This window comes from Acomys russatus, chromosome 4 (genome assembly GCF_903995435.1).
Source record: "Acomys russatus chromosome 4, mAcoRus1.1, whole genome shotgun sequence".
Classification (NCBI taxonomy): Eukaryota; Metazoa; Chordata; class Mammalia; order Rodentia; family Muridae; genus Acomys; species Acomys russatus.
The window spans coordinates 49,906,600-49,932,700 of NC_067140.1; the positions used below are offsets into that span (position 1 = coordinate 49,906,600).

A 26,101-nucleotide genomic window follows, 5' to 3' on the forward strand; every position below is an offset into this window, starting at 1 on the left:
TGTAGATACTGCTCCAACCATTGGTTTCAAGAAACATCTTTAGTATGCAGTCACTTCATCACTGAAGCGCAGCCATGGACCAGTAGTGGAAGCATCACCTGAGGCTACCAGAATCGTCAGAACACTGTCTCCTGTTACTGTTCAAGGCTAACGTAACAAACTGCCATAAAACCAGCAACTAAAACAATGAAAGCTTGTCTTGTGAATCTTCAATTCTGAAAATCAAGTTACCTGCAGATGGTGATTTCTCAGGATCATTTCTTCTCTCAATATTCATTTTCAGTAGGAAAAAAAAAACAAAAACAAAAACAAAAGACAAGCAATTTGGTTTGGGGCTTTCTTTCTTAACAACACAGAAATGTTAAAATGTTGAGAAATGGTCATGATGACATGGGAGCAGCTGAGCTGGCCCTGACCTGAGGACAGGGGAGCTGGAGAGAGAGGGCCCTGCCCTGATGACATGGGAGCAGGAGAGTGGCCTCTCCCCTGGGGACAGTGGAGCGTGTGAGCCTGCCCTGCCATGATAGCATGGGAGTGAGAGAGCAGGCCCTGATCCAGGCCTCTGAGTGGACCTCACTCCAACATCTACTCCATGTATGACCTGCTGGAATACATGAAGGGGCCAGATCTGCAAATTCAAAGATTAAGAATCTCCTTGGTACATGGCAACAATGGGATATCTGCCAGTAGTCCCAGTGAGGATCCGGTACCTATAGTGTAGCTTTCAAACCAAACCCATGACTCATAGCAATGATAATTTGAAAATAAACATATGTGGACAGAAGGCTATACTGCATGATACCCTACAGCTTCTGTGACAAGATTTTTTGTTTGTCTGTTTGTTTTATTTTACTGGGGGTGGGAAGAGAGAGATTTTGGTTCATGACATGTAAATCATAGACATTCAAAAAAAAAAAAAAAAGATGAGAAATTTCTCCTGCCCATCACATCCCCTCTTTGCTCCCTCAGCCTGTCATCCTAGCCCACCCCCTCCCCCCATCACAGCCACAGCCTTCACCTGCTGTGGCCTCCTCAGAGCTTGCTTTCAGGACAGATTTCACCAGCCTTTAAACCAATAAAAGAGTTTTTCAGTCTCATCAGTGTGGGGATGGGTTTGCCAAATATGTTCTCAGACTCAGGACAGGATGACAATTTGCCTTTTCACATTTCTTGGTAAGGAGCCCAAATCCTTAAAGTAAACTTCATCTGGGCATTTTATGTGTCCCCAAAAATAAGGGCATGGAAGGGAGTCAGACCCAACATTCTTACAGAACAGTGAAGCCCAGTTTCCCTTGAAGCATTTAATGGGGCGGATTATCAGGCTGCGTGTGGAAAGCTCATTTTAATAGCATTATCAGGCCAGTTGACAGAGGCCTCTACCCAGGAGCGTGCTGGGCCACGCTGGCCATCAGCAGCCGGGACTTGTTTGCACCAAGTCAGTTGACATTTCATAATATGGCACCATAGAGCCAGCCAGCCAGCTTCCCTGGTACCCTGCCAGTGACAGGGGGTGGAGCATGGAAAAGCAGGGAGGCAAGACCAGATTCTGTAATTATTTTCCTGGGCACCTGCCTAGGAACAATTGTGTGTTTCCAAGGGAGCACTCATTGACTCTGAGGGGACAAAGCAAGATGGCTACCAATTCTAGTCCAGGTCTTCTCTCCAGTTGGCACTCACTCTTACCACTAGCCAGGAGAAGTAGTTGCTTACCTGTCTCATCTCCATTCAGTTCCATATAACAGACAGGGGTCTGTCTCAGTTACAGCTACTATTACTGTGATTAAACAGCATGGCTGAGAGCAAGTTGGGGGGGGAGAGGGAATGGTTTATTTTGCAGACTCAAGGTGACAAGTTAGCCTGTCTTATTTAGTGTGATCTTTACATTTCTCAGTCACAGGGTCCCAAAACAAAACTAGAGATAGATGCAGCAGTCACTACAGGCATTTTGTGGCTGAAGAAGAGCAAGCCCCGGTTCCACATCATTCTACATCATCAAAGGTAGTCACAGCATTGAAGGAAGTTAGGGCAAAACTCAAACAGACCTCTTAGAGGTCCCATGTAAGGAACAAGCTGTACATCTGTTACATGTGTGTGGGACCGAGGTCCATCCCATGGATGTTCTCTGGTTGGTGGTTCAGTCTCTATGAACCTCTATAAAACCAGGTTTGTTGATTCTGTAGGTTTTCTTGTGGTGTCCTTGACCTCTCTGGCTCATTCAAGCCTTCCTTGCCCTCTTCCATAAGGTTCCCGGAGCTTTGCTATTGTTTGGCTGTGGGTCTCTGCATCTGTTCTCATCAGCTGCTGGGTGAAGCCACTCTGGTGACTGTTATGCTAGACTCCCGTCTGCAGGTATAGCAGAATATTTTTAATAGTGTCAACGGTGGGCTCTCATGGCATGCGACTCAAGTTGGGCCAGTCATTGGTTGGCCATTCCTTTATTTTCTGCACCTTCTTTATCCCTGACCCTTTTATAGACAGGAAAAATTGTGGGTTGAAGGTTTTGTGCCTGGGGTGATATCCCTATTCCTCCATTGGAAGTCTTTCTTGGTTATAGGAGGTGGCTGGTTCAGGCTCTGTATTCCCCTATTGCTAGGACTTTTAGCTAGAGTGACCCTCATAGATTCCTGGGAGTTTCCATTGTCTTAGATTTCTAGCTTGTCCAAAAGATACACCTGCCAATGATTCCCATTCTCTGTCCGGACATCCTCCCCATACTTGATCTCTCCTGTTCCCTGTCCCTCCCTCTCCCATCCAGTTCTCTTCCTCTATACATCCACCCCAGTTGTCTACTTTATTTCCTCTTGTCAGTGAGATTCAAGCATCCTCCCTTGAGCCCTTCTTGTTATTAGCTTCTTTGGGTCTGTGGGTTATAGCTAGGTTATCCAGCAGGTGCTGTCTCTGACGCTGTTGCCTGCCTTTGGGTCCCTTTCCTCTAACTGAATAGCCTTATCTAGCCTCAATAGAAGTTGTGCCCAGTCCTACTACAACTTGATATGCCAAGGCGGCTTGATACCCGTGGGAAGGAAGTCTCCCCTTCTTTGAGGGAAAGGGGAGACTTAAGGAGAGGGGAGATAAGAGGGAGGCACTTGGCGGAGAGAAGGGAGGGGGAGAGGAAGTAAGTTCTGATTGAGATGTAAAGTAGATAAGTAAATTAATTAATGAAAAATAAAATGTAAAAAACAACAACAACAACAACAAAAAAAAACCCATGAAACCTCCAACAGAGCAGGAACCTGAAGGCAGGAGGCAATACAGAGGCCGTGGAGGGGGTTCTGCTTACTGGCTTGCTCCTCATGCGTTGCTCAGTCTGCTTTCTATAGAGCCCAGAACTACCAGCCTGGGAGAGGCCCCATCCACAATAGGCTATGCTTCCCACATTAGTCACTAAATAGGAAATGTCCTATAAGCTTACCTATAGCCAAATCTATGGAGCGATTTTTCTGAATTGGGTTTCCCCCTGTCAGATAACTCTAGCTTGTGTCAGATGGACCTAAAACGAACCAGAACAGAGTCCCAAGAATAGCCATAGCTAAAAAGTAGGATTGTGTCTCTAGCACCTCCCTTTTTACCCTGTGCATTCCACACTGGGGACTTAACCCAAGGCTATGTGTCCCACCACTGTGCTACACCCCAGCCCTAGCTGCTTCTCTTGAATGGAAGATTACACCTTCCTTCAAACCTAATCCTTACTAAAGACAGCTGGGCATATTGGCTTAGGTCTGTAAATCTGAGCATTTGGCACAGTGAAGCTCACATGACCACAAGTTCAAGTTCAGATGGGCGACAGGGTTGGAGTACACCTCAAAGTAAACAAACAACAGAGCTTGGGTTTTACAACAGAAAGCTTCTTTAATGACTTCTGTGTCTATCTTGTATTTTGTTTTGTTACTCTGTGACTGAGAAATGTGAAGTCACAGTGAATAAGAAAAGCTACCTCGTCACCTGCAGGGTGTGAGCACTAGCCTCTTCCTACCCAGCATTCTGCCAGGTATCAATATCTGTGAGCATTGAAATGAAGAGAAATACAAGACATCACCAGCCCAAAAGTGCAAACATGGAGCTGGAGCTGGAGAGGTGTCTCAGTGGTTAGTAGTGCTCACTGCTCTACCGAGGACCTGAGTTTGGTTCCCTGCACCCACATTAGGTTCGCAACTGCCCACAACTCTGGGGTTCCATCTTTCTCTATGGCCTGCCCAGGCTCCTTTACTCATATGCATAGCGCCACGGCCCACATAATTAAAAAGAAAATAATATACATTTTTAAAAGTATCCAGGCTGTTACTGCATGTGAAAAAGGCCATCATCAAATGAATCAGAAGCATATCACCGTTTGTCTCTTTTTGCTTCTGGGTGAACTCACTCATTATGATAATTTCTAGATCAATCCATTTGTCCACAAACTTTGGGAATTCCTTGTTTTTAATAGCTGAGTAGTATTCCATAGTATAAATGTACCACAGTTTCTTAGTCCATTCTTCTACTGAGGGACACTTAGGCTGTTTCCATGTTCTGGCTATTATGTATAAAGCAGCTATGAACATGGTTGAGCATATGTCCCTGTTGTGTGGTAGGGCATTTTCTGGGTATATTCCAAGGAGTGGGATAACTGGGTCTTGAGGAAGCCCTATTCCCATTTTTCTGAGAAAGCGCCAGATAGCTTTCCAAAGTGGTTGTACTAGTTTGCATTCCCACCAGCAATGAAGAAGTGTTCCTCTCTCTCCACATCCTCGCCAACATGTGGTGTCATTTGAGTTTTTGATCTTAGCCATTCTGATGGGTGTAAGATGGAATCTCAGTGTCATTTTGATTTGCATTTCTCTGGTGATTAACGAGGACAAGCATTTCTTTAAGTGTTTCTCAGCCATTTGATATTCCTCTGTGGAGAATTCTCTGTTAAGTTCCATGCCCCATTTCGCAATTGGGTTGTTTGGTTTTGTGGTGTTTAATTTCTTGAGTTCTTTATATATTTTGGATATTAAACCTTTGTCAGATGAAGGGTTGGTGAAGATCTTTTCCCATTCTGTAGGCTGTTGCTTTGTTCTCTTGACAGTGTCTCCTGCCTTACAGAAGCTTCTCAGCCTCATGAGGTCCCATTTATTAATTGTTGACATTAAGGCCTGGGCTGTTGGGGTACTGTTCAGGAAGTTGTTTCCTGTGCCTATGTGTCTCAGGCTCTTCCCCACTTTTTCCTCTAACTGAACTAGTCCAAGGGATACATACCATGAAAAACTTTACTTACCAAGAAAGTGGGTCAGAGGAGAGGACATCCTATTGAGACTTTAGGCGAGAGTAGCATGGAAGAATGGGGAAATAGTAGGATCCACAGGGTCTTGAAAACCTACAAGAAGAACTTTATGACAGGCCGATCTGGGTCCTGAGGTCCTCCTCAAACTAAGGCACCAGTCAAGGAGAATATAGGCAGTAAACTTCGAACCCCTACCAAGACCTAGCCGACGAACATGATATTCCCCATCGTTGAGTGGAGAGTGAGATCTGACTCTCACACGAACTCTGGTGCCCCTTTTCTGACCACGTCCCCTGGATGGGGAGGCCTGACGGCACTCAGAGGAAGGATAGCAAGTTACCAAGAAGAGACTCGATATTCTAAGAGCATATATAGAGGGAGGAGTTCTCCCTCAATCACAGACATAGGGGAGGGGAGAAGGAGGGAAGTGGGAGGGAGGGAGGAATGAGAGGAAACAGGGGAAGGGCTAACAATCGAGATGTAATATGAATAAATTAATAAAAAATGTCAAAAAAAAAAGAAGCAAATCACATTAAAAAAAAAATAGAGCTTGTCCCTTTTGGAAGTTTAACTTTGGGAGAATCAGGTTACTCGTTTTTCCGCATGTTATCCACTCCTCCATCCACTGTAACCTAGACAAGCCATGTGCCCCTTATTCTACTTCCTTGAAAGACTGCTACCAATGAGCACGTGATAGTTACTGCTGTGAAAGTAAACATCTATTCTCTTGTCTGCTCAAGTAGACAGGAGGCTCGTCCTCCAAGTTCTGTGAGTCTTCGTGGGTGATTGAGACTTAGAGTGGGTGATTGAGACTTAGAGTGTTCAAGGTCATGAAGTAAGCCCAAGAGCAAATGATCTGCAGGATCTTGTACAGATTTGAATGTGTGTGATATCCATAGACGTGTGACTGTAGATCAATCGTTATGACTTGAGAAAAGACAAGGCTGCATGGGAAAAGGAGTCTGTGTGGCTCTTCATTTCATCTCTGCGACACACTCCTCCTTCATCTGAGACTGAGTCTAACTTTTGTGGTCTGTTCAGAGCCGTCTATTTTTATTTTTATGCTTGGCCTTGTCTGCCAAGTGCAGGCAGCAAGCTGGCAAAAATGTATGGATTTCTGAAGATGCAGTCTCCCTGAACTTGGCAAGGGTTATTTCTCAGTCTGTCTGTCATGACATTTCTAGCTGAGTGGTAAGGGTGTGGTTTTTCCAGTGTAGCCATCTGTCTTCTTGATTTTGTTTTAATTCTTATTCAGTGAGGCAGCTTTTAATTTTAATCCATATATGTAAGAAATATCAATTGTGTACACTGGCTCAGGCCTCAGTTCCAACACTGGAGAGAGTGGGCTTGGCTTTTCCCTATTGGAGCTCCCTAGGCACTGTAATAGTGTGCATGTGTGACATGCCCCAATCCTGGCATGTAGCAGGAGTCTGGAAAGACTCTACCTTAAACTAGGCGTGTCTAATAGGGTTTAATGCAACCTGTGAATTTGCCTCTGCACAAGGTCAGCTTGTAGGTCAGTCGAATGCTGCCCAAATCGCATTCCCTCCCAGACTGTAATTATGCCTAAGATAAAGGCTATGTGCTGCCAAGTTCTGCTGACTCCAGATAGAACTGAGATAAACTGTGAGATTACTAACCTTCCTCAGAAGCTGATTCTTCAGGTTTTGATATAAAGCATCTCTTATTAAGAGACATGTGTGGTTTCCCAAGCTTGGTGTGGGGGATGTGAGTATCTGCTGTCTGTTTTCCTTGGCCAGCAGATAGGAAAAGGTGGCTTAAGGTGGGAGGATGGGAATTTGAGTCAGGTCTGAAGTCACACACTTTCGTAACAAAAGTCACTTGCTAGTAGGGAGTGAGTTTGAGGATTCTGACAAATGAAGAAAAGTGCGTGAGAATGAAAAGTGGGTACCACAAGCTCTGAGTGACTAGGAATATATGTGTCTTGTATTAATACAACCATGAGAATCTCATAATTTTATTCAAATGCATTGATTCAAAAGTCTGACCCATTCCTAAATATATAGCACCAGAGGGGTAAATTAGACAAAATTTGAAGGTTTCTTCATTGCTAAAGGTTAAATGATTCTAATTTCTTTGTTGTTGTTTTCTTGGTTTATTGCTGTTGTTGTTGTTTTTCGAGACAAGGTTTCTCTTTGTACCCTTGGCTGCCCTGGACTCACTTTGTAGACCAAGCTGGCCTCAAACTCAAACTCACAGAGATACACCAGCCTCTGCCTCCCTGAGTGCTGAGATTACAGGCATGCACCACTGTGCCTGGCTTGATTCTAAATTCTTTAGTTCGACAGAGTGCACACTGGATATGCAAAGCTTGTGTTCGCTTGTAATTGTTTTATAAAATATCTTTCCCATACAACCTGGACTAGACCCTGCTTTTCAAGAACTTCTATGGAATGCAATTCAGCTGGGAGCTTAAGGCATGCCTCCTGTGTTCCAGATCCGTGGGAACAAGAAGCGTTAACGTGCGGTCCATCAGATGAAGCTTTAGTATGTTAAAAATCAGGCATCCCACTAATGTCCATCAGTGAAAAGCGGTGGACTAACCCGTGCCCTTCTGCATCATGAGAGCCCTCGCTGCCTTTGGGTGCTGAAGCCTCCGGGCACGGTAGACATCCATGTCAGATGGCAGCAGTGCCTCAGCATGGGGCTCCTAGTATGCAGGGTTTATTTTTCTGTTGGTCTCTGTGGAGAAGTTTCCTGAAGGTCAGAATTTGGACTTGTGTTGCAGGAGAAAAGTAACACTTTGAGAATTCTTTTGGAGTCCTCCAGAGACTGAAACAGCCATCTCATTCAGAATTCTTCTCTAAATACATCTATTTTCAGCAAGCCCCAAGCATCTCCTTGTCTCCACCTCCCCAGTGCTGGGATTTTAGGCACACGTTACTAAGCCTGGCTTCCTACATGGGTGCCAGGTACTTGAACTCCGGTCATCATGCTTGCATAGCAGGCACTTTGCCAGTTAAGATATCTCCATAGCCTTATATGTTTAAACTAGTCTTTTTTTTTTTTAAAGGTTTATTTATTTATTATTTATATAGTATTCTGCCTACATGTGTACCTTCATGCCAGAAGAGGGCACCAGATCTCATTATAGATGGTTATGAGCCACCATGAGATTGCTGGGAATTGAACTCAGGACCTCTGGAAGAGCAGCCGGTGTTCTTAACCTCTGAGCCACCTCTCCAGCCCTAAACTAGTCTTTGAACTCCCATCAAACAGAGATGGATACACACACACAGAGGCATGTGCAACATTTCCATCCTTGCAGCAGACATAGCAATCTGCACATAGTGAGAGCTGCTGTTCTGGACACACTGCCTCTCCAACTCTGTTCTAAGGATGAGTTGATGAGCAAGGACTAGTGATAGAATGCTGGTCTTTAGACTCGTGTCTTCAAACGTGCCCCCGCTGATCACACTCTACAAAGGTTATAGAATGCTGGTCTTTAGACTCGTGTCTTCAAACGTGCCCCCGCTGATCACACTCTACAAAGGTTATAGAATGCTGGTCTTTAGACTCGTGTCTTCAAGCGTGCCCCCGCTGATCACACTCTACAAAGGTTATAGAATGCTGGTCTTTAGCCTCGTGTTTTCAAATGTGTCCCAGCTGATCACACTCTACAAAGGCTATAGAATGCTGGTCTTTAGACTCGTGTCTTCAAACGTGCCCCCGCTGATCACACTCTACAAAGGCTATAGAATGCTGGTCTTTAGACTCGTGTCTTCAAACGTGCCCCCGCTGATCACACTCTACAAAGGTTATAGAATGCTGGTCTTTAGACTCGTGTCTTCAAGCGTGCCCCCGCTGATCACACTCTACAAAGGTTATAGAATGCTGGTCTTTAGCCTCGTGTTTTCAAACGTGTCCCAGCTGATCACACTCTACAAAGGTTCAGCCTGCAGCGGAAGGGAAGAACGGCCGATGCCATCATCCTAAGCGTTTATCTTTCTAGATTGTAATATTGTTACTTTAGGGAAGGTGACTTTTAAAAAATGATTAAAGTAGTCTTGAATAATAAATAACAGACTACTAAATGGAATGAGTGGCTTTTAATGAATTTTTTATCTAATTGCTGTGATAAACCTTTTGTTTTGGGAATTCTGTTGTTATTTTTAAAGTATTTTAGTTAAGTTTCTCACTTGTCCTAGTTTTAGTTTTAGTTTAGTTTTAGAACACCCTGATCAAAAATAATTTAGGGGATGCAGGGATTTACTTGACCTACAGTTCACAGTTCCAGTCTCTTATTGCATAGAAGTCACAAAGGCAAGAGCTTGAGAAAACACCCACAGTCAAGAGCAAAGAAAAATGAATGTATCCATGCTGATTGGTTCACTCAGTCAGCTTTCTTCTGTTTTATACTGTGTAGGACCTCCTGCCTAGGGGATGGTGCTGCCCACAATAGACTAGGTCTTTCTACTTCAATTAACAACCAAGAAGATCACCCAGACATGCCCAGAGACCAAGCTGATCCTGACAGTTCCTCAATTAAGTCTCATTTCTTAATTGATTCTAGGTTGTTGAAAGTTGACATTGAAAGTGAATAATCATGCTACTGTAAAAAGATATTTAATATCTAACAATCTCAGATAAAACTTTGGAATATTAAGTTTTCCAGTAACCATCATGATCACCAGTCCAGAATATTTGCAAAATCTGAAAATACAGAGGTATAATCAATTGAGTTTGATTTCTTTCAAGCCCACTCTATCCTAGATAATTCAGTAAATTTGATGCAACAAATATATAATACTCACTCATATTCATGTCATATGGTCTTTCTCTTCCAAGAAGAATTCCTCAAATTTACTTTGTCTGTCTAGAAACTAACTTACTAATGAAACACCCACTGCAATACAAGAAAAGCCAGGGGAAATTTGTGCTAAATTGAGTCCTGATAATTTGACGCTTTATAGTGATCCTAAAAATTATTTTCAAAACAAAATAATGGCTGTTTGTAGAAAACTAGGTAAATATCCAAAGGCTCAGCCTCTTTGAAATATTCATTCTTCTGATTGTTTCCTGCTTCTGTGCCTTCATGTTTTCCTCCGGCTATTAAGTAGAATGGCAAACAGGTTAGTTCATGGAAACATAATTGGTAAGGAGACTCAGTGAACTAATCACAGTGGAAAACTGAGAGTTGGACTAGCCTAGCCAAGTGTTTTGGTATCTGGACCCCTGAAATCAACTGTAGCATAAGGGGCTATATTTACCTTTTAGAACCTCAGAGCCCAGAAACATTGCCAGTGGTATCAAATGTACTGGGAGCGGGGGAGAGTTGAGCCACCAATGGAATAAAATTTACAATGGCAGGGTGCCCCCAACTGTATATCTAGACTCTTAAAGATGCAGTGGACTGAGGCACAGGAAACGGTATTCTAAGGCCTTGGATTCCCTAAGAAAATGCCTTTTATCCACAGCAGTGTCTTTAAACATCTTTCTTCCTGTTCATCTCTGGCCTTATTTCACTTCCTTTGTAGCACACCAACCTAATAACTGCTCATTAGAAGAACATACAAGAAGGGTACGAAGACAGTTCATAAGAACATGCAACCCATAATCCTAATCTTTAATCTTATTTGTAAAATTGGAGATTGAAAGAGTGAAAAACACTTTGCCATGTTTTTTTAAGTAATAGTTTTTACTTGGTAATAAAAAGAGTATCTGGGGACAGGATGAAGATCATTCTGGCAAACGTATGTCAGGGTGTAAATCCCTACCACCTATTACAAACAATTTGTTAATGTGCATCAATTTTAGAATGGGAATTTTGTTTGAAAACTGTACATCTATCCTACAGAAAGACAGACCTAAGACTACAACTAAGTTCTTTCGGTGTTGACTGCAACTTTCTTAATAATTGTCAACATTTAGGGAATTCCTAAATGTCCTTCAGTAGAATGGACAAATAATGTCACATGCTTCAAAGTGGCTCTACCTTTATTGACATGGGATTTGACAGGGATGTATTTCTAAACTGGGACAAAAGTTTCAGAATGAGAAACAAAATAAAAACAAACAGGTGTACACAGATGTATGTGTAGACTTGCCTTTCTTCTCCCCGTGGTGAGCCAAGGACCTCATTTGCTTATGCTAGGCATTTACTCTGTTGCTACAGTGTACTGCTTGCCATTTCATAAGCTCTACACATGTGAGCATGCGCACATGTTTAGGTGTAGACTGTGGTAAAATCCCCATTACTAGTGCTGGTACCTGGAAAGTGAAATCAGAAAATAAGAGAGTAATTTCACTCTTTCTATTTCTAAATAGTTTCCACTTCTTAAATGTGAAGTCTGTGGGGCTAAGGAGATGGCTTGAGTACAGGAGGACCCGGGCTTAGATCTCTAGCACTCACATAGAAAAGCCAGGCATGGTAGTGTGTGCCTGTAACCCTAGCATTGAGAGATAGAGAACAGTGAATGCGGTGAGCATGATGGTTGGCCAGCCTGCTCCTGGGAGAAGACCCTGTCTTAAAGGAACAAGGTGCAAAATGACAGAGGGAGGCACCTGATGGTCTCCTCCGGTACCTGTGCACCTGAGTACCTATCATACACCCCACACTGCCTACACCTAAAAGACATTTGTTTCTGTTATTAAGAATACAAACCCACAAAAGGAAAAGAAAAAACAATCACAGCACAGATGCCTTTGCGAGCACTGATCTGTATCTCCAGTCTTCAGCTCCACCCCTGGCCAGTTGGAGTCTTTTAGCATAAGAGTTTTCAGTGCTTGGAGTTTGTTCTATTTTACTCTGTGCTGCGATCAGATTGACCAAGACCCGAGAAGATGCAAACAAGATAGACCTGAACTTCTCCCCTTTTCTCCCATTCAGCCTTCAAGTTTCCCTTACCTCCTTACTCCTAGCACTTGCTCCTTGCAGCCTGCGTGGCCAGTCTGACTGAATTTGAAATGATTGAAACAGGCATGGCAGTTTCTTTGGGTCTGCTTAGAAGTCTAAGGTGTGTGTGTGTGTGTGTGTGTGTGTGTGTGTGTGTGTGTGTGTGTGTATGTTTGCGCGCGTGTGTGTATTGTTTGTTTTTTCCCTTTAGTTATTTGGCGTAACTGGGATTATAGAAGAAATTTTAAAATGTCTTACATATATTTTTATACATATATACATATATATGTGTGTGTATATATTTATATATTCCTTCTCCCCTTTTCCCTTTCTCCCTCTATATTTCAAAATGTAGTTCATATAATTCTGTCTTCCAACTATAAGGGAGAAGCCAAGCCTCTTGCAGTGCGGCCTGACTCAGCCTCATCAGAATAATGGTTCTTGCTTTCACTGAAGCCATCTGAGCCACTTTGGGTTGGGCAACATGCTTAATGCATACCATCTACTTTTAGCTACCCTCTTCTCTCTTTGTAGACACCTCTCAGAAACATGTCCCATGTACATACTACTTTCCTTGATGAGAAGTCCAGAAATTGGTTAGGTGCTTCAAACACGTCCTGTCCCCTAAAAATACTATGTTAGAGCTACTAGGAGGATGCGTAACATCTTTGCACTGGAGTCAGCCCTCCCTTCTCACTGCACAGTGATCTACAGAAAACTCTCAGGTTCTCTAGGCAGGAAAAGATGCCAAGGTCGGGGAGGCAGTGAGCAAAGGTGACTCTGCTAACTAGCATGTACTTTATTCCTCCTGTTTCTCAGTGCAGAGTAGGTTGGAGTAAACCGCGAACTCTTGGATTCTCTCTTGGGAGGTAAAAGTTGAATCATGAAACCAGTGTTGTGACTTTCTGGAAGGCTGCCCAGGGACTGGTTTCTCTCTTCCTAGCTTAAGAGCACTGACAAGACCCAGGATGAGCTCCATGAGTAGGGACTACTGGGAGCAAGGAAGAGCTGGCTGAGTGGCTCACCATTGCTACAGAGCACCTGTGGTAAACAGACAGAGGCCAACACAGCTTAGTGCCTTCTCCCCTGGGCTATAGAAGAGGGAAGAGTGGAGGTTGCATACAATGTTCTTTTTTTTTTTTTTCTTCAGCTAATTTCTTTCTTACTCAATTCATTGTCTTCACAGGACCAGGCATACTCTAAATGTTTGGGGGCTGAGGAGAACTAAAATGATTCGGAAACATTTTAATATCTCTAGAAAAGTGATGTTGCTCCAGACAGCAGAGGAAGCAGAATTATAGGGTGGGAAGCCATTGAGACCTCTTTCATCAGGGACTTGGGAGTTCATATGCCTGCAGAATGCTCAACCATAGGCCTAAGAATTCTTAATCACCTTAGCTTATTGGCAGGAGACTTTCCATATTGAAACCAATCTGTGAAGTTAAAGGAGAAAATGACTATTTTTTCATAAATATTCTAACATAAAATAACAAGGCATACAGAGAAACACAGAAGCTAGGACCAAGCAAAGCTACTAAACAAATGCTGGAAATGAATTTTTAGTTGCAAACACAGATGACGTACTTGACAATTAATTGTAGATAAATGTGACAGTGGTGTTCAGGGAGCTGGGGAAAATGACACAGGGAAAGGATGAGAGATTAGCAGAGACAGAAAGCATCTGATATGAGCAAGTAGACATAGTGAGATCAAGTTGAAAAATTTATTATACAAAGCTTCAGCAGCTTACTTATCCATGAAGAAGAGGTAGCCAGGGAACGCAAAGCTACAGAAATTATCTTGTCAATGGGGTGAAAGAGAAAGAATGAAAAAAAGGGGGGGGGGTGTAAAGGATACATGATGTCCCCACACAGACCAATCAGCACATACTGAGAGAAGATAGAGGAAGAAGGGCAGAACACAACATTTCAAGAAAGACAATGGACTGAATCTAGGTATGGAAATGGGCTTCCTGAATCTGGATGCCTAAAGGACCCCAGTGAGGACAACCCAGTAGGACACAGGAAGATCCTAAGATGTACTACAATCAGCTTTTTCCAAAGGTGAAGACAGAGAGATGACTGTGAACGTAGCAAGACAAAAACCACTTGCTATATGAAAGGGCACACTGCTATAGGGCACACTGCTATAACCATCAGTGACCTTTTCAGCCATGACATCTAGGCCTGAAGGCTTCTATGTTCCAAATACTGTAAGAAAACTCTAGTATGTGTGTGTGTGTGTGTGTGTGTGTGTGTGTGTGTGTGTGTGTGTATACACATTTATTTTATTACACGTGTATAAAACAACCTACACACAGCAGGGAGAACCATGTTACAGTCATGAGAATAATGAGTCCTATACATGTTACATTCATAGTGACTTGGCCATCTGCATTAGTCCTGTTTGAAGTAAGTGTCTTTCCTGTCTTGTTGGGTCTAAATTTCCAAATGAAATTCAATATCTATCCTATCTCAACTCTAATACCTTAATTTCTTTATCTTGATATAAAATGATCTTATCCCCTAACCACCTAAATTTGGTTGTAAAACTGTACTATCTTGTCTTCAATGCCCCTCAGAGACTGGAGAAGGAATAAAACTTAAATTCCTGAGTGAACCAACAGTGCGGGTTAGTAGCTTCCAAAATGTACAAATTGGCTTAAGACGGTTTACTGCCTGACCAGTCACCCAATACACTATATAACATTGGAGCCATCTTCAGCTTTCCGACCTAATATCTCTGCCAGACTTGTTCACAGGGCAGGAACTATTGAGGACTTGCTTACCCTGACTTGGCAGAGTGCAGCCATCAACTCTGCCTGCATCTAAGTTGCCCATAAAAAGCCTAACCACTCTGCATTCTTGACTGCATTATTAGACATATGTGATTTGTGACACCAGTAACAAAGTACAAGGGAATGTAGAAGTAACAGAGCAGAAGTCTTGTATGTGAGTGATCAGCTTAAAACAGACTTACAAATATAAGGCATTTGAAGTAAATTCTGTGTTAACCATGCAGGGTTTTATCAAACGGCTCATTAAAGAAAATAAGAAGAGAAGCACACTATATCACTGCAAGAAATGAACAAGTCCAAAGAGTAGCATGAGAAGAAAAGGGCAACACAGTACAAAGCCAGGGAAATTAACAAGCTGGTATCCTCTATCAATAAACAATATGTAAATGATGTATTTTTTTTTTCAATCAGAAGACAGAGTTGCTGACAGAGTCAGGAAAATAAAAATCTGGCCAGTATCCTTTCCACAAGAGATTCATTTCAGACATAGGAACACAAAGGGTATGAAAGTGAGAAAGTATAGAAAAAGACAATGAGAGCTGCTTTGTGAAAAGACCAGTAAAACTGAAAAAAAAAAAAAAAAAACTGTAGCTAAGAAAAACAGAAGCCATGCCGGGCTGTGGTGCTGTGGTGGCACACGCCTTTAATCCCAGCACTTGGAAGGCAGAGGCAGGCAGATCGCTGTGAGGCAGATCGCCAGCCTGGTCTACAAGTGAGTCCAGGATAGCCAAGACTACACAGAGAAACCAAGAAACCACCTCCAGAAAAAAAAAAAGAAAAGAAAAGAAAAGAAAAAGAGAAAGAAAGAAAGAAAAAGAAAAAAAGAAGCCAAATGCTCATATAAAAATATGACTTTATAAAAAAGTAAAAAACTGTCACAGAAGACAAAGATAGTACGTTGTGATAAAAATAGCCAGTAGCATGTTTTAAAAGCTTGGAGATACAGCCTAATGAATGATGAGCAGCTGTAACCTTTGTCACTGAAATCAGGAGCAAGTCAAGGATGCCCATGTTCACAGTTAGTATAGTAGTAGAGGGTCTAGCTAGTTCTAGACAATAAAATTAATTAATTAATTAATTAATTAATTAATGGCTCAGTCAATGTTTTACTGCTGTGAAGAGACAGACACATGACCACAACAACTATTATAAAGGCAAGCATGTAACTGGGGCTGGCTTACAGTACCAGAGATTTAGTCCATCAGCATCATGGCAGAAAGCATGGTAAGTCACAGGCAGACATGGTGGTAGAGAAGGAGCTAAGAGTTCTACATCTTGATCCATCGGCAGCAGGAAGAGAGCAAAACACTGGCCCTGGCTTGAGCATTTGAAGCCCAAAAGCCCAGCACAGTGACACACTTCCTGCAACAGAACACAGGTCCTAATTCCTCTCAAATAGCACCATTCCTTAATGACCAAGAATTCATATACTTGAGTGTGTGGGGCCATTCCTGTTCAAACCACCACATTGTATTAATTGGTTAACTAACTATAATTAATTCACCCACAATGGAAAAGAACAGATAAAGTTTTCTCTCTTCATTGATGACTTGATTTTCTATGAGGGAAGATAGTATTGGGAGGTTGCCATTCAGGATAAAAGTTTACCAAATGGAAAGGTTTTAGAGATGTGCTGTACAGCGATGTACATGTAATTAGCACTGTGAGCTGTACTGCCCTATATCAGCTTGAAGGGTTTTAGGATCATGTGTTTCCTACTGTGGCTTTCTGTGGTAATAACTCAAAATCAAATAAATGAAGCTCTCAAACAATGATCAACAAAGAGGAGTTAAGACATATAACTGTATATTCATTATATTTCTTCCATTTTCTTTCCCGGAAGATTTTTTTTTTTTTTTTTTTGAAGAGCAATCTGATTTATTCTACAGTGAAAGACTAATTAAGTAGAAACTTAAGAAGGATGTGTGTAACGGTCTCGGCAGGAGCATACAGAGGATTTGGTACATATGTAGGGACCGAGCCACAAACACTCTTAACTTCCTTCCCTCCCTGTTTTGTGGAAACAGAACCAACCTCAGACAAAATGCAGTGCATGAGCTCAGTGGTGTGTAGCGCTCTCCAACCAAGGGAGGCTTTCCGTGATTATCTTCTTTCCACCTTTGTGACTGCCTGATCAATGAAGGCTTGCTTTTACCTAGCAGCAGTCAGAATCCATATGTCTTGTTCTCTAGGACCCTTGTATATGAAAAAAAGTCAACATATCCAGGAGTAGTGGCACATTCCTGTACCCTCTGCCCTCAGGAGGCTGAGGCAAGAGGTCATGAGTCCTAGGCCAATCTGTTTACATGGTGAGGCACAGTCTTTTAAAACCTAAACTTGAAAAGAACAAAACCAAAAGCAGAGTAAAGTATAAAATCAGAGTAAAATGCTCTAAAGATTTCTGTGGTTTGTGTTGGGCCAGTTGAATTCTGCCTGGCATTTTCTTTCTTTCTTTCTTTCTTTCTTTAAATGTCTGTAATTGTAGATACACTACTTTCCATTGAAGCACTAAGTCAGTGCCTGTCACACTTGGTCAGTTTTTCCATTAGTGCAACCATGTATCTGGAAGTCTTAATGTCTTTGATGTTCTTTCTGAATGATTGCATGATCATTTGAGCTTCTGTTTTATTCTGTTTACAATTACAGATCATCAAGTTATTGGATGGAAAACGATCTCAAACTGTGGGAATCTTGATATCTAGTTTACATTTAGAAATGAAGGATATCCAGCAGGGTAAGTCTTTCCTAGCTCTTCCCTCCATGTCTTGAATTCTCTGTAGCACTCACATGCCATCCATTGTATACGGCTGCAGCTTTGTCATGACCTTTCCATACATATGTGTGAGGCATTCTGACCTTACTTCTCCCCTGCTGCCTGCATCATCCCTCCTGCATTTCCTGCTACTCCACTTCCTTTCCCATGACAGTCCCCTTTTGAAAGTTTTTGGATATTCTGTTGTAAAAATTTTCAAACATGCCCAAAAGTTAGAATACCACCGTGAATTCCTGGTAGCCAAGCTAAAAGTCTATTGTTTAGCCCAGTTAAAATCCACTGTTATTTTTGTTTCATATAAGCCATCCCTCCACCAACTATATTGTTATGGACACAATCTTGCAGCCAGGTTGTAGTTTAGCTTGTAAAAACTTTAGTACTTACTACCAGTGAAAGTGAAGGGACTTAAAAAAAAAAAAAAACAACAACAACAACAACGCAGCTGTAGCACCATTGTTTTCAAAGTGGTTAACAAATTTCTCAGTATCGTCACAGACACAGTTATTATTTACTTAGTTGGCTATGTACTAGTTTATTCACCCTTTATTTGACACCTCTCTTCCATGAGGATCCGAACAGACATCCTACATTGCCAATGATGACTCTCTTAGGTTTCTTTTGATGTACAGTTTTCTGCCCTCCATCTTTGTTTTGAGTTTTACCTTAGTAATTGATGGGTTAAGGAAACCCACTTGCTTGTCTTACTGTTCCCCAACATTGAGATTTTGCCAATAACAAGGCTGTGCTTTGTCTCTCACATTCCTCTGTCCTCTGTCTTTCCAGTGAAGTATTAGTTTGGTCAAGATTTACACTGGGTAAGTGAGGAATTCTTTGTAGAGGGTGAACATACACTGTGTTATATATACAAGGCTTATTCAGTGGTTTGTGAGGTTAGTGGGCAGTGAGGATTTTTGTCTATGTTTATTCCTTCATTAGAAATGTAAAAGACACCACTGTATGAATTAAATTATTTCTTATTCATTGGATGGAATATGCTTATAGAGAAAAATAGTTAACAACTACTTGATTTTTCATTGTTTCTTATCTCTCCACTTCAAATGAGAGCATTTCACTCGGATATCTTTGGCACATTTTAAAATAAAAGCATTTAAAGAGTTTGATACATAGACTGGCTAGAAGAAAGTGCAACTGAGAGGAAGGGAGAAAATCCTATCTTGATTTCTATACTTGAAAACCTTGTCATTCATATTTGTTCCTCAGAAAGGCATATGAATAAAAATAATCTTCAGAACTTGAACTGTAAAAGGTGACTTACCAAAGAAAATGCTTTTTATTATAAGCTTTTAAAAATGTATTTATTTTGTGTGTGTGTGGATGTTTTATATGCATATTTGTCTGTGCACCATATGACAGCAGAGGCCATGGAAGCCAAGAGGTACCAGGTATTATGTCACTGGCGTTATAGCAGTTGCTGGTCATGATGTAGGTTCTGGGAAGTGAGCCCAGGTCCTCAGCAAAAGCAACAAGTTCTCTTAACTACTGAGCCATCTTTTAATACTTGTGTCTTATCGTAAAATAACATTCTTTTTCTTGAGCCATCAATTAAATGTAAGCCCTTACTTACATGTGTCACTTACAACATCTTCTGGATGACAACAGAGCATATGAGAGGGTTTTAGTACATGTGAACATGGGTGTGACGGCACAGATACCCTGAAACAGCCCTTCGCTTAAGCCTTCAGTCCCTGTTGCCCAAAGTCATGTCACTTGGCTGCTGCTCAGGAGAAGGCTCCTGAGGGCACTAAAGATCCTTTCTCACACTGCTTTTCTTTTCAAAATGGCTTTGGGAGGAGTTTGAAATTTTGCTATAGTACAAAAACATTTTTTTGAGTTTATTAAAAATAATAAAACATCCTAAGTAAATGACAGACACAGAGTGTTTAAATAAGGCTGATTTTCTTTGTTTGTTGTTTGGTTGATTTGGTTTTGAGACAGATTTCTCTGTATAGTCCTGGCTGTCTGAGAACTTGCTCTGTAGACCAGACTGGCTTCGAACTCAGAGATCTGTCTGCCTCAGCCTCCCAAGTGCTAAGATTAAAGGTATATGCCACCAGCACCTGGTAATAGGCTGATTTTTAAAAATTGGCTTAATAATAGAACCAAACATGTAATATGAATATTAAACTTAAAAATGTAAACAGTTGTATATACTAACTTATATCTGGACACTAGCCCAAGGGGCATGTCCCAAGAAAGTCTTCGCTTACCAGGAAAATGGGACAGAGGAGAAGACTTCCTATTGGGACTCTAGGTGAGAGAATCAAGGGAGAATGCGGAAATAGAAGGATCCAGAGGGTCCTAGAAACCTACAAGTAGAACATTATGATGGGCGGATCTGGGCTCAGGGGTCCTGCTCAAACTATGACACCAGCCAAGGACAATACGTGCAGTAAACTTTGAAACCCTACCCAGATCTACCCAATGGACAGGACATTCTTCACAGTTGAGTGGAGAGTGGGATCTGACTTTCACACGAACTCTGGTGTGTCCCATATTTGACCACGTCCCCTGGATGGGGAGGCCTGGCGGCACTCAGAGGAAGGATAGCAGGCTACCAAGAAGAGACTTGATACCCTATGAGCATATACAGGAGGAAGAGGTTCCCTTCAGTCACAGTCATAGGGGAGGGGAGTTAGGGGAAAGTGGGAGGGAGGGAGGAATGGGAGGATACAAGGGATGGGATAACAATTGAGATGTAATATGAATAAGTTAATAAACTGTATTTTTTAAAAATGTAACAGTTGATGGCAGTTTGGAACAAAGGGTGTTTGAAAGGATTGCTACTGAAATCAGAAGTTTTTGTTGGCTGTAGAGGCTTCTACTAGGAAACTTCAGACTAAGACTTGATAATGTTTTGGTGAGAAACTAACATATATGATACAATTATTGTAATGAGATGAATTATCAAGTGTTGTACAAGAGTTTTGCTGTTAATTTGTATTTCTCACACATTTGTTAGATCGCAGAGAGATTTGATTGTATCTAACAAAATGGATATGAATTTTCCAGCTTCCAACATCACTCAGACTTTGTTCAGTTCCTTTTGCGTAACTATCACTGAGTATGACAGATTGCCATATGGATAAGGAGCATTTGAATCATGTGCTACAGCAATTACCAGTCCAGGGCCATGCGCCTTTCCATGGCATCACAGTCCCATTGGACTGAATATTCATTGTGAAGTGAACAAGATTTTAGTTTGCCCAGACCTTTCCAGTTCAGTACTCAAGTCAGGAATATGTGCATGTAAAGCAAATGTGACCTTTCATTTCAGCATTAGACACCCAGATCATAGCACAACAGACTTTTATGTATTGGGTGTATTATAGACTCTCTTCTTCCATAAACGCCTACATTATGCTCCCCACATGTGGCTCCTAAGTTCTAAGAAACTGACCTCCATGCCACTTCTTCACTTAATAATATATACCAAATGAGTATAGCAGAATAACCAGGGGTTATGTTATTAAAGTGTTCCTTTAGAGTCAGAAACCAGTATTTCTGAGATTTTTTTCTGAATCCACGTTTTATTATGAGTGGAACTGGCTGTCGTCCTGTTGAAAGAATACTTCATGCTGATGCCAGCCTGAAACATTGATGTTCTATGAGGGGACTGAAACAAGAGCTGATTGAGGGGGTCGAGCTGACAGTTAGACATGACAGCTAAGAACATATCCTTCTACCTTCTGGACATAGGGTCATATTTGGCAGGGTGCAAAGACAAAAGGAGTCAGGTTGTTCTTTTCAAAGTCTCAAAAAATGATGTATATGACCAAAAATCTAGCATATAAAGTGTCACATTTATTTCCTACAAGCATGTTCTCAACTACAGCATTGGAAATGCCCAGGCAAGCTACTACTCTGTTCACCTCACAACAAACAGACAGTCCTGTGAGGCTGTAACTCCTTGAGAAGGTTCATGGTCCTGACTTGGTTAACTGCAGCATCACATGACTCAAACGACCCTTATCAACGTGGCAATCTGTCACACTCAACAGGACATGCTCAAAAGGAACTGAATAAAGTTTGTTGACAGTAAAACAGGAACCGTTCCTGCTCATTGTTTCCTCCAGATCCTTGTTTCCACTTTGATGTTATGTCTACCATTTCCCAAGTAAGGTGTGGTCTCTACTTCACTAGTTCAACACACGCATGGCAAACGCAATAATAAGATGTTTTGAGTAAGAGATAGGTAATAATAGGTAGAGGATGGTACGACTGCAAAGAAATGAGCATAGACAGATTCTGAGAATTAAACCCCTGGCTCTTGGAAAATGTACTCTTCAGCTTAGCAGTGGAGGTTCCTGCAGGCATCCTGAAGCACTTCAGACTTCTAGTTTTCTAAATGACAGTGGTGGCTTTTCAATATGTCTTGCTGAGATTACAACTCTCTATCTATCTATCTATCTATCTATCTATCAATCTATCTATCTATCTATCTATCATATGCAGTGCTGAGGATCAAACCCACAGCCTTGCACATCCTCAGCCTTTGCTCTCCTACTGTGCTACAGTTCAGCTTTTAGAAGAGCAAACTGGTTTGCTTTGCTTTAGAGATGAACTCTTCTCTGTGGTCCACTGAAATTCTGGAACTCTATGTAGCAAGACAGCATGTAACAAAGCTAGTTCCTGTACATTTATATTGGGTTTCTAGGAAGTTCTCTGATTGTTATGCACTGATTACAACTAAATGAACTAATGTACCCAAGTCACATTTGGAAGTCTTATTTTCATGGTTCCTGAATTTAGTTTTAATTTTGAAAAAAAAAAAAAAAAGACTAAACACTGTTATACTAAATGAAATAGATTCTGTTCCAGTGCTTCCTCACTTGCCTTAGGCATATGGTGAGTGCCAGCCCCATCGAGCACCAGAAACTGCATTAGGACCAGACTCTAAGCACTCTCAGGAGCTCACGGTGGGATCAGCCAAACATTCCAAAGGAGTTGGCTTTAGAGTCACAGCCATGGTACCCTGTAAGATTTGAGATGAGGCCCAGAGGATGCAGTTATGATCACATTAGGGAAAGGAGCCTTCCCAAGTGAGGGAAACTCATGAGACAAGACAAGTGGAAAGGGGCCACGGAACTGGAATGTATGGGCAGCAATCAAATGCAATGTGTCTCAGAATCTAAGACTCAAATCATGAGCAGCATGCACACCAGGAAGGGCCCCCTATAGGATCTGCTCATCATTACATCAGAAACAGGAAGAAATGTGAGGGTCATGGTACGGTGATCTGAGCCTGAGCAGCACAGGATCTTGGAACTCTGGTGTCCTGCATATGCCTACTGAAGTCTTTATTTCTGCTTTACACTACCTGCTTCCACTTCCACTCTCCCTGCATTTCTATAGCCACCATGGTCTTCTTTGATTCCTTACTGAACTTCCTTTTTATCCTTGAGTGTGCTACACATTTAGCACAGACAGTGTACATTCCTTCTTTCAGAAATGTTTTCCTACCTCGCAGTCTGTATAATCAGCCCGTGAGCTTTACTGTGGATTCAAGTTTAACCATCACCTCAAACAGGCCTTCTTAGATTTACCCTCACAAATATCTCACCATGTGTTATTTTAGTTGTACACAGAGCCCAGTATTTTGTTTGGTTTATGCATCTATTTTTCCTTTGTTTGCACCCACTCTCAGAATATAAGCTCCAAGGAGAGTACCCACAGATGTGAACTGCATCAATTCCTGCTCAGGTCTGCCATGCACACAGTGATCATTAATGGCCTCTTAGATTAATAAATGAATATAGAACTGAAAATGAAATGATAGCTAGTTGTGATGGCCATCCTGACTCGATTAAGAAAGACTTGGGATATGAAGCTCACTTCTGAACAAGTCCCTGACAGCATCTGTGTTTCAGTTCATAAGGGCTCTGCCTTATCAGTGAGTTCCTTGAAAGGTATTACCGGGAGGTGGGGAGAAGTAGGAGGCGAGCTCTAGTTGAGGAAACTAGGTGACTGAGGTTATTTCCTTGAGGGCTTCCTCTGGTTCCAGCTCCTCCCCATTTTCCCCTTCTTTCTGCTTCCTGTCCACCAGGAACTGAGCATGCCTGCTACAATGATCTTCTGCCCAAGTCTGTGGGGCCAACATGCATGGATGAGCCATCTGAAACCATGGTCCAAATGCTTTTGGACCAAATCTTCTTTGTCTCTGTTAGGTATTTGGTCATAATTACAAGAAAAGTAACTAATATAAGTGGATGGATCTATTGCATGGGCTTAGTTGACAAATGACAAAAGCTGACATATATTAATGTGAAAGAGGAAAAACTCGGACACAGGATATTTAGAGAAATAGTTACAGTTAGTAACAACAGCTATAGGAATGATGGAAACAAAATCTGGGCTGCACTTTAAGCAATGAAAACAAACAAACAAAAACAAAAACCACAAACCAGAGGTTTAGCAGAAAAAGCAGCACTGAGGAGAAAATAAATTCTGCTTTAGAGGATTTAAAATTTCTTTCTTTCTTTTTTTTATTATTAATTTATTCTTGTTACATCTCAATGTTTATCCCATCCCTTGTATCCTCCCATTCCTCCCCCCCCCCCTTTTCCCATTATTCCCCTCCCCTATGACTGTTCCTGAGGGGGATTACCTCCCCCTATATATTCTCATAGGGTATCAAGTCTCTTCTTGGCTACTTGCTGTCCTTCCTCTGAGTGCCACCAGGTCTCCCCCTCCAGGGGACATGGTCAAATGTGAGGCACCAGAGTACGTGAGAAAGTCGTATCACACTCTCCACTCAACTGTGGAGAATATTCTGACCATTGGCTAGATCTGGGAAGGGGTTTAAAGTTTACCTCCTGTATTGTCCTTGGCTGGTGCCTTAGTTTGAGCGGGACCCCTGGGCCCAAATCTGCCTATCATATTGTTCTACTTATAGATTTCTAGGACCCTCTGTATCCTTTTATTTTGCTGTTCTCCCATGCGTCTCTCATTTAGAGTCCCAATAGGATGCCTTCCCCTCTGTCCCAGTTTCCTGGTAAGTGAAGGCTTTTGTGGGACATGCCCCTTGGGCTAGTATGCAGATATAAGTGAGTATATACCATTTGATTCTTTCTGCTTCTGGGTTAACTCACTCATTATGATCATTTCTAGCTCAATCCATTTATCCACAAATTTCGGGAATTTCTTGTTTTTAATAGCTGAATAGTATTCCATAGTGTATATGTACCACAGTTTCTTTATCCACTCTTCTACTGAGGGACACTTAGGCTGTTTCCATGTTCTGGCTATTATGAATAAGGCTGCTATGAACATGGTTGAGCAGAAGATGCTCCAGCACACAACAAGGATTTAAAATTTCAAGTCAGGGTTTCTCTGTGTAGCCCTGGCTGCCTTGAAACTCACTCTGTAGACCAGGCTGGCCTCAAACTCAGAAAACCGCCTACCTCCGACTCCTGAGTGCTGGGATTAAAGGCATGGGCCCCACCTCCCAGTTTGGATGAAATGGTTTTAAAAGATGATCAGAAGTTTTGTAAAGCCTTATTTCACCCAAGAATTACCGAGTTGGTGATTTGCTTCCTTCTGACTTTCCATCATGAGATGCAATGACTTCTATTTAGAAGCATTTGGCCTGCGTGGACACAGTGACTGCCTACATGATTGCAAGTTAGTGTTTTCATTCCATGTTAGTAATTTCCTCTTATTCTTGTCCCAGGGGAGATGGAAAATTGCTGTTGACTATTCTTGATATAAACTTCCATATGCCTTGCAACAGACTAGGTGCCAGAAACCTCCTGGCATTCATTTGGAATTTCCCGTACACTCAGAACTTATATTTATAATATTTAATCCAACATCAAAATAAAACATTTTTCATTTGAGTTCCTACTGGGCTGGTCAGAGAGTTCAGCTGCACTGCATCCTAGTTCCTCTGTGTCAGAGGCTCAGTATGGGAAAGGAAGGCTCAGAGCCTGGAACCGAGATCCCCGAATACCCACTGGACCTTGTTGCTTTGCACTAATAAGTTCCAGAAATCCATGTCAGTGCTCATGGGAGTTGTCAAAAATGGATTTGATCAGGCGCTGGGAACATACAATAGACCTTTTAAGACTTTCCTGAGAAAATGCTCATCTTAGCCTAAGAATCCCGCTCAAAAGGCTTTTAGTTTCCATGGTATCCTAACAGAGACCCCTTCCCCAGGCCGCCTTTTAGAGCACATTTGTCAAGGTGTGCTTTCTGATATGTATGCTACACAGATGCATGGAAGGATTAACACCCACCTTCCGGAACACAGAAGATCCAGGAGATTCACAGAATTTACATGTCTTGCTAATTTTGTTGGCTTTAGATTCTCATTCAGTTATAATTATGATGGAAAGGCTTATGTGACACAGCTCCGTAGCAAATGCCCTTTTTACTCTGTTCCATGAGAAATAAAGACAGTCTCTACCATTC

General features: G+C 41.8%; 1 protein-coding gene across 2 annotated transcripts in view; it reads left to right on the forward strand.

The window, feature by feature from the left end:
- Fmn1 (formin 1) overlaps positions 1-26,101 on the forward strand; it is a 295,331-nt gene that overhangs the window by 134,130 nt on the left and 135,100 nt on the right. For both annotated transcript variants that reach the window (XM_051144337.1, XM_051144336.1), the window contains one exon: positions 17,545-17,632. In XM_051144337.1, the coding sequence (XP_051000294.1) occupies positions 17,545-17,632 (88 nt within the window). The remainder of the gene's footprint in view (positions 1-17,544; positions 17,633-26,101) is intronic.